Source organism: Oratosquilla oratoria, chromosome 30, assembly GCF_046742065.1.
Source record: "Oratosquilla oratoria isolate Oo_2021 chromosome 30, ASM4674206v1, whole genome shotgun sequence".
In the NCBI taxonomy this organism is placed as follows: Eukaryota; Metazoa; Arthropoda; class Malacostraca; order Stomatopoda; family Squillidae; genus Oratosquilla; species Oratosquilla oratoria.
In genome coordinates, this window is record NC_134806.1 from 1345001 (window position 1) to 1355000 (window position 10000).

The following is a 10000-nucleotide window of genomic DNA, read 5'->3' on the forward strand; positions in this document are numbered from 1 at the left end:
CAGGTCGAAGAGACATAAGTGTTGATGACAAGTTTTTTTTTATTTTTGGAAATTTCCCGAAGTGTTTTTCTTCAAGAAAAGACAGGTCCAAGTGGCACGAGTGTTGATGACAAAAAGTTTTCGATTTTTTGAGACTCGGGGTCTTGGCCTCTGGAAGGTACCCAAAGTTTTTTCTTCAAGAAGAGGCACGTAGAAGTGCCACGAGCGTTGATGACAAATAGTCTTCGATATTTTTGAGTCTCGGAGTTTTGACTTCTGGAGCTCGTCTAAGTTTTTATCTTCAAGAAGAGACAGATCGAAGAGGCACGAGTAATTAATGACAAAGTTTTCGATTTTTAAGTCTCGAATTTTTGGCCTCTGGAGTTCGTCGACGATTTTTCTTAAAGAAGATGCAAGCCGAAGAAGAGTAGTTCGATAGCGTTTTCAATTAGTGACAAGAATCTTTCAGGATCTTCGTGGCCTCTAGAAGTTGTCAAAGCTTCTTCTTCAAGAGGATGTTAGGTCCGTGCTCTGACTCATTTCTTCGCTGTAGTTTACCAGCGCTTCTATTCTCGTAAACAATCCCGCGCTTCTTTCAGGACTGTAATTATTGTTGCGAAAAAACTGGAAACTAGAAACTTTTGGTCATAGAGGGTCTCAGGGTCTCTCTTTTTTTCAAGAAGATCCAAGACGAAGAATAGATTCTTCAGTTCGTGTTTTGACTTCGTTCCTATTTCGTACTCTCGTTACCACTCGAAGAATTAGCGACAAACGAAAGCTTTCGGAGTTTCTGTCTCAGTCTCTGGAGGTCCCCAATCTTTTTATTCATTTATATATTCATTTATTGTAACTATTACCTACTATCATTAATTTTATCTATTTATTTATTTTCCAAGAAGGCGCAAGACGAAGAGTCTTGGGTCCTCCCGTCCCCGAAAATAAGTAAATAAATGAATGAATAAATGAATATAAAAAGAATGGGTTACCGTTGACTTCCCCCTTTCAGCGATGGGATACCTTTCTTCGACTGAATAAAATCGACTGGTGTTAGCTTTCAAAGTTAAAGTTAACTAAGCCCTAAGGACACCCAGTTAAGTGAACCGGGCCTCTTGAGTGAGAAACCTCTTTCGCCCGGATCTCAAGACTTCGTCGGCCGTCGAGGTGCAAGACCCTTTCGGTCCAGAGTTCGAAGAACGAAAGACATCGAAGTCAAAGAACAACAAAATTCGAGAAGTCTTCAGTCTCACTCCGCGAAACAAAATGGCGACTTCCTTCTCCATCGATCGGATTTTGTCCATCCCAACCTCGAGGACCCTTCAACCCTCAATTCCCCACAACCCACAGAGGATACACACGACCCCCTCCTCTTTCCCATCCGGTCTGAACCCGATGTCCTTCTACTCAGCGGCCAGTACCCCCAAGACGTTTTACCCTGCGGGATCGCCCCAGGGCACCCTCCCCGAGATACGACACCCACACCAATTCCCAGAAGACTCTGAGAGGCCCAAGACCACTGTCTCCCGTTCTTCAGGAGAAGCCGGAGACTCCACGAACTCGCCGAAGAACGCCGAAGAAGTCGAGGTCGTCGTCTCCGGATCTGACGAAGAAAGGAAGTTCTCTTCGGCGGGGCTGTCGATCGCTCGACCAGTGCCACGTCGAGCTGTTACCGCGAGATCGACAGAACCTAGTCCCTTGGACTCGGCCTCCGAGGACCTCGAGGACCCGAAGGCGCGTCTGTGCCAGTCGAACTACACCTCGCTGGGGCCTCCTTCTTCGATAGACGAGAGCTTCCGAAGTCCGACGACCTTTCGAAGTACCCCGAACTGCGGGATGGTGACTTCGATTCCTGTGACCCAAGTGAACTCAGGAGGACCTCTCAGAGGACGGCCACCGTCCATAGACGATCTGATCCCCCGAACAACAGATGCGGCACTGCTGGCACCAGGCGCCATGAGCACAGGTGTCATTGGCGCCCAAAGGACCTCAAGTACAGGTGTCACAGGCCTGAACACCACATGTGTTATGAGCGGAGGGGGTATTACAACAGGTGTAACCGGGATACCTTCCACAGGCGCAGGTGTTATGAATGCAGGGGGAGTTCCTGTAGGTGTAACCGGTGTAGAAGCAGGTGTAAGAGGGATACCTGTCCCAGGCGCAGGTGTGATGCCTCCAGGTGTCCTGGGAGCAGGTGTAGCGAGTTCCCACTTCTACAGACAACTGATCTTTCAACAGTTCTTGGAAGCGCAATGCAGAGTGGCAACGCCTCTACCATTCTCTTACTATCCTCTCTTCGACTATTCAGGTTAGTAGAACATTCTAGAACCCTCCTACACCTCATCTTTTGGCGGGAAATTAAGGCGAAAATATCGCCATTTTTTGGCTATAATGTTGCCTTTTTTTTTTAATAATATCGCCATTTTTGGTTATAATGTCATCATTTTTGGTTGTAATATCGCCATCCCTTGCTAAGATATTGTCATTTTTGGCTATGCCCTTTTGGCGGAGAATTAAGACGAAAGTATTGCCATTTTGGCTACAACGTCACCATTTTCGGCTATAATATCGCCATCTCTGACTATAATACTGTCATTTTTGGTTATAACCTTTTGGAAAGAAATTAAGACGAAAATATTGCCATTTCTGGCTATAATATTAATTTTTTTTTTATAATATCGCCATTTTTTGCTATAATGTTACCCTTTTTTTGGCTATAATATAGTAATTTTTGGCTATAATATCGCCATATCTAGCTATAATATCGGCATTTTTTCCCATTACATAAACAACTCTGACTATGGTATCGCAATTTTTTACTATAATATCGCCATTGCTAAATAGATATTCCGCAAAATTCGATCCACATCGCGATATTTTGAAAATCACTAGCCAATATTTGCAAGTAGTTACTAAGTCTTAAACTAATCTAATAAAACCAAAGACATTATACTTATCTAACTCTCCCCCCGAAGTTGATTACCGAGGGGGGAGGGTATTAGCCACGGATGTTAATAAAATCACCTGACGGCAGCGAAAAAGCGAAAATACAAAGAAAAGGATCACCCCGGTACGATAGGGTGTAAACTATTTTAAACATATATATATATATATATATATATATATATATATATATATATATATATATACATATATATATATATATATATATATATATATATATCTTTACGTATTTCCTTAAGACTGACGCCAGATGATTTTATTCGTTTGGATTGGTTAGGGGAGAAGGGGGAGAGGGTAGATGGTATTACTAAAAAGGTATTGGTCGATAGAGATAAAATATTAATTAATAAAATCCTCTGGCGCTTGCTAGAAGAAAATATATAAAGAGAGCCACATTGTCGATAGTACTAGATTCTTATTAAAAGAAAAATATACAAATAGATAAATAAGTAAATAGATAAATAAATAAATAAATAAATCGGTCCATGCCGAGGTGAGATGCAGTAAAAATAAATTAATAAAGATAAATTAAACTAAAAATGGAATAAATAACGAATAATCAAACAGGTATGTCAATAAAATAAAATAAAACAAAATAAGATATAACGAAACAAAATCAAATGAAAACAAGATAACAAAAAATTATAAATACACATTCAAGTTTAAAACAAAAGAAGACCGACATGACGTAATAACGGTTTGTTTATCCAACGGATTCTTAAAACATTCCATATTTTTTTTGTAGAAAAATTAAATCCAGTCACTATGCACACAATTAGCAAACTTATTTCTATATTTTTCTAAATCCATGTCTTGGCTGCTAGAGGTATTTTTCATAATTAGAATTTATTGAGAAAATATACTTGATTCCGATATTCCTTCTCATTGAAAATTTGAATATTTGCATAAACTCTAAATTCTCTCTGTCTTTCTCCCTCCCTCGACGAATAAGCCAACAAGTGGGTGCCAAGGACATTATTAAAATCACTTGGTGACAGCCGGAATATAAGAAAAATGCCACTTAGTATATATATATATATAAATATATATATATATATATATATATTATATATATATATATATATATATATTAATCAAATCTGGCCGCTACGAAGCTTCAATTCGGGGCTCCACAGATCACGAGTCCCGCACATTACCAATGTGCAGTCAGAGCATCTAGAAGAGCTGTAACCAAAAATGAACTAATATCCCGGATTGGGAGCGACTGCAATCTGTCATCCGACATCTCAAGTTCCACAAAACTCCCAATGCCTCCAGCTAGACAAATAATCAAATGGGCACAATTTCCTGTGAATCTTGTCATATCTCTTCTCAAAATCCATAAAAATTTCAAGATACATTCTTATCTTTTGCCGCAAAATTCTCGCATATCTGTCTTACTATGACAATTCTATCTACCCGCCCTCTTTCTTAAACCCATAAATGATCTTCTTTACTTAGTCCCTCTGTTTCCCCTCCTAATCCTCTTAATTAATTAATACCCCCTTGCATACACTTTACCAACAACACTTAGCAGATTGATACCTCTAATGCTCATACATTCATATTTGTCTCCAATCTTTTGTAGTGGAACTATACGCGCATTCCTCTAGTCCATCGGCACACTTCCCTCCTTTGCGAATATATTAAACAATCTCAATAAGCATTCCACTATAACTGTTCCTCCCTTCTTTAGCGACTCCACGGGATTACTAATTAACTTCAGTGCCTTACCAACTTTCATTTTTCTTTATACCTCTATCATCATCATCATCTCCCTTCACTGTCCTTTTCATTTCCTTGTCATCTTTCACTGCCGTAAGCATTCCCTATCTTTTATGTTCAACAAATCCCTTAAATTCTTTACCCATCTTCCCATTACCGTGTGTATATATATGGATCTGATGTTTGGGCTGAGGATGGTGGGGTGAAAATATAACCAAAATTTGCGCACATTTTTTTTTTTTTTTTTTTTTTTTTTTTTTTTTAATCGTTTGACTCTATACCCACATAGGGAGATGAGGAATTTGTAAAGACGTATGGACGAAGATTATGGAGTACTAGGAGAAAAAAAAAGCATTGTTTGATCTCCTCACACCTCCTCCCTCCCTCCCCTCCTACTTATGCAGTGTCAGAACAAAGACAGGTTCAGAAAAATGGTCTTAAGTGAAGGAGTGTGACCAGCAAGGAAGTGTATTGTCCCCGATACTATTCATGGCCTCAAGAATGACCTCAAGAAAGACAGAGGAAGAATATAAGAAGAGGATAATGTCTTATGCAGATGACATGCCTGAGTGGATCAAAGACAAGGGACAATGGGAATGACATACCAGAAGACGGTCATAATGTTTTACTAGCTAAAGTTAGTAGCGCCATTGGAAGTCTACTAAGTGTTCTCGCATTCGATTAATTGTGGGTTCGAATCCCGCACTCCTCTCAGATTCCCAATAGGAATTTTGTTACCAGCTCCAACAGTCCCCAAAGCGCATACATAGAGTAAAGGTGACGGCTTAGGCAGCAGTTACTCAGCGCCTCCTGGCGTGGGCTCCTCACACTCTTCTTTATAAGGTAAACGCTAAGAAAACCAAGAATCAGTGGAGAGGCATAACAAAAATTAAACATGAAGACAAGAAAATGAATGATATAGGTTTTTTTTTTTTTTTAGATATTTATGGAATGTTATTATAAAAGATGGAAGAAGTAAGAGGGACAAAAATAAAAGATAAAAAATTCTGTGCGAGTGTAGGAGACATCATACACGATATATATATATATATATATATATATATATATATATATATATATATATATATATATATATATATATATATATATATATATATATATATATATATATATATAATCAACCATCCTGAGTCCACTGCTGAACAAAGGCCTCCATAGCATTCCATGAATCACACGACCGTGCCATCCTCTGCCACGCCACTCCTGCAACCTTCTCGATCTCGTCTCTCCACCTTCTGTCTGGTCTCCCTCTTCCACGCCTCCCATCTCGCGGCGTCCACTCAGTAACACACTTGCTCCATCGCTCATCAGTCGTTCGCACTAACTCACCAGCCCAATTCCACTTCCTCTCTTTTACTGCCTCTACAATATATTTCACTCTAGTCTGCTCTCTCACCCAACTTGCTCTCTTTCGATCTTTCAGTGCTAAATAAACAGAAGATCTGCATATTTCGACCACAACTGTGATCCTCTTCAGCAGATAAGTAAAGATGTAAGATGACATTTGTATATACAACAAGAATGGTACAAAAATATGTTGTATATATTCATGTCATCTAACTTTTGTACTTATTTGCTGAAGAGGATCACAGTTGTGGTCGAAATATACGTATCATCTGTTTCTTTTACAGTGGGTTGTATTTAAACACTTTACAAATGTGCAACTACATTTTGGTTTTGTGAATTATATCTTTGTGTTCATACTCTTCATTAGGTGAGGTTACCGGGAAACTGGAGGAGATTACCGGGTAATTAGGTGAGGTTACCGTGTAACTGGAGGAGATTACCGGGTAATTGGGTGAGGTTACCGGGTAATTGGGTGATGTTACCGGGTAATTGGGTGAGGTTACCGGGTAATTGGGTGAGGTTACCGGGTAATTGGGTGATGTTACCGGGTAATTGGGTGATGTTACCGAGTAACTGGGTGAGGTTACCGGGTAATTGGGTGATGTTACCGAGTAACTCGGGTAATGCCGAATTATCGCATGCTTGGGAGAACTTTCGGCTTTGGGTTGTGATGTAATGTCGCATTATTGGGTTTGTGGCGACAAACCCAAATATGGGACAAAACGCCACAAATTTAATACATTTATTCTGGCTAACGACGGGTGATTTTATTAATTTGAGGGTTCAGGGATACACGACAGATGCAATTGTGTTAGCATCACTACCTACTAAGCTCACGTATATATAAAAGCTGCTTCGGAACAAATAACAAAAACATCATCTCATTGTCTACCTCCTTTTATTGTTATTGTCTTCACCAAAGCCTTAAGCCTTGAGAAGGACATAGAGGCAACGGGCATTGCCTCCCTTACTTATGTAAACAAAAGCTATCGCTCAAATCCCTTATACGAGACAAAAGTATCGTTTTCGATCCTCCGTGGCAAACAAAAGCTATCGTTTACATAGGTCTGGATCGTGTTCCCGCTTACCAAGAACTTATGAGAGAGGATTATCAGGTCCTCCGTCTATACAGAGGACGAATTACACTCCAGCTTTCTAAAAAGGAATAATGGCTTTGTAATGACAATGAGAAGAATTAATAAGAATTTTATGTCTTTTTATGTCGTCTCGGACAAAATGGTAGATTCTGTCATGGACTAATCGTAACGGTGAAATGAATCACAATAGAATTAGATAAATTAGATAAACGAAAAAGTGAATTAATAGATAAATAGATAAATAAATAATACACAAATAAAGAGATAAACAGATACGTAATTAAATAGATACATGAATGAATAGATAAACAGATAAACAAATACAAATATATACAAAAAATACATAAATACAAGAAAATATAAAAAGCTAGTCAAATGAATGTTATTATTATTATTACTATTGTTATTATTATTATCATTATTATTATTTTTATCGTTATTATTATTATTATTATTATTATTATTATTATTATTATTATTATTATTATTATTATTATTATTATTATCATTATTATTATTATTATTATTATTATTGTCATTATTATTTTTATTATTATTATTATCATTATTACTATTATTATCATTATTGTTATTGTGCAAGATCAATTAGAACAGGATAGAAAAACGAGACTAAGAATAACCAGCGAAAGTCTATTGTACAGTCACCTCCACTTCTAAATATCACAACAGTGGACGTCTCAGAGGGAGCTGCAAGAGGCTCGTATCTACGGGTGGTAGACTTACGACCTTAACGAATATTTACGACCTCGGAAACTTACGAGCATCGTAAATGTTTTATATAAATAACAAGCTTATCACAGATATACCACTTATAAATGAAGCCAAATGTACATGACCAAATTAATATGTAGAAATAATATTGATAATGCAGACATATAATTGAAGGAATATAAGTATAGAATTATATGTATATACGAATATACATGCATACATATTACATATATACATACACTTATTCATTTATGAAATTCTTTATTTGCTTATCTATTTTATACATTTATTTTTTACGTAGCTATATAATTATTTATTTATAAAATAAGGATGTACATGTGCTAAGGGGAGAGGGTGGGGGAATATCAGATCATTTTTTGGTGGAAGGTAAGTTGAAAGTGGAGGATAGATGGAGGAAGAGGAAAGGGACAAAAGGTAGGGGGGTTCTTAGAGTGAACTCTTTGAATGAGAAGGAAAAGGAGAAGGAGTACGGAAAGAAGCTGAAGGAGGAGTGGGAGGGAGTAAAGGGTAGAGTAGAGCTGGGTGTGGAGGAGGAATGGGGATGGTTCAAGGAGGGAGTCATAAAGTGTGCAAGGATGGTGTGTGGAACAAGAAGGACAGGGGGAAATAGAAGAAAGGGTAGTGAATGGTGGGATGAGGAAACAAAGAAGGTTGTAGAAGAGAAGAAGCGAGCATTCACAGATTGGTTACAAAATAGGACGAGGGAGTCATATGAGAGGTACAAAGAAAATAAAAGAGAAGTAAAGCAAAAGGTAAAGGTTGCAAAGAGGAGAGCAGATGTGAAATGGGGTAAGAGTATGACAGAAAATTTTGAAAGTAATAAAAAGATGTTTTGGAAAGAAATTAAGAGAGGAAGAGGAGGCGAATCAAGTAGAGAAGAAAAGGTAAAAGGTGCAGATGGAGAGATGATAATGGAAGAGAAGGCAGAAAGGGGAAGATGGGCAGAATATTTTAGAGAGTTGCTAAATGTGAAGGAGGATAGGGAAGGAAAGATTGCTGCAGTGGGAAATGCGAAGAAAATGAGAGTGATGAATGAGGAGAATGGAGGAGAAATAAGGAAGGATGAGGTGGAGGCAGTTGTTAAGATGATGAAAGCAGGTAAGGCACCTGGTCTGGATGGATGCCATGCGGAATGTCTGAAAAAGGGAGGTACAGTGATGGTGGACTGGTTGGTGAGGTTATTTAATGTTTGTTGGAGAGAGGGTAGAGTGCTGGAGGACTGGAGGAGTGCCTGTATAGTTCCTCTTTACAAGGGAAAAGGGGACAAGTGTGAATGTAGTAGTTTCAGAGGGATTAGCTTGTTGAGTGTAGTTGGGAAGGCTTATGGGAGGATCTTGATTGAGAGGATTAGGAGAGGAACAGAAGGAGTAATTGGTGAGGAACAGTGTGGATTTAGGACAGGTAGAGGTTGTGTAGATCAGATCTTTGTGGTAAGACAGATATGTGAGAAAGCTATAGGAAAGGGGAAGGATGTGTTTTGGGCTTTTATGGATCTGGAAAAGGCTTATGATAGGGTAGACAGGAAGGCATTGTGGGAGGTTATGCAGATATACGGGATAGGAGGAAAGCTTCTGGGAGCTGTCAAGAGTTTTTATGAGAATAGTAGAGCTTGTGTCAGGATTGGAAATGGAGAGAGTGAGTGGTTCGAGGTAAAGGTGGGACTTCGTCAAGCATGCGTTATGTCGCCCTGGCTGTTCAACTTATACATGGATGGGGTGGTCCGAGAGGTAAATGCAAGGGTAGTGGGCAGGGGATTGGAGATGGTTAAAGAAAATGGAGAAAAGTGGGAGGTGAGTCAGCTGTTGTTTGCGGACGACACTGCGCTTGTGGTAGGATCGGAGGAGGGATTGAGGAAGCTGGTGGCAGAGTTTGGGAGAGTATGTGATAGAAGTAAGCTAAAGATAAATGTGGATAAAATGAGATGTACAAGGGGTGAAAGTGGCAGTAGACTGGAAGTGAGCATTAAGGGAGAGCGACTGGAGGAAGTGGATAGTTTTAGATACGTGGGTGCAAATGTGGCAGGGAAAGGTGGAGTGAAAGTGGAGGTAGAATGTAGATTGAGAGAAGCGAGTAAATGCCTTGGTGGATTAAAAAGTGTAATGAGGAATAGACATTTGGGA

General features: G+C 38.9%; 1 protein-coding gene across 1 annotated transcript in view; it reads left to right on the forward strand.

The window, feature by feature from the left end:
- The first annotated feature begins 41 nt into the window (after nucleotides 1–41).
- LOC143041334 (uncharacterized) overlaps nucleotides 42–10000 on the forward strand; it is a 45548-nt gene continuing 35589 nt past the window's right edge. Inside the window, exon 1 of the mRNA XM_076213153.1 lies at nucleotides 42–2281. Coding sequence (XP_076069268.1) covers nucleotides 1240–2281 — 1042 coding nt within the window. The 5' untranslated portion in view covers nucleotides 42–1239. The remainder of the gene's footprint in view (nucleotides 2282–10000) is intronic.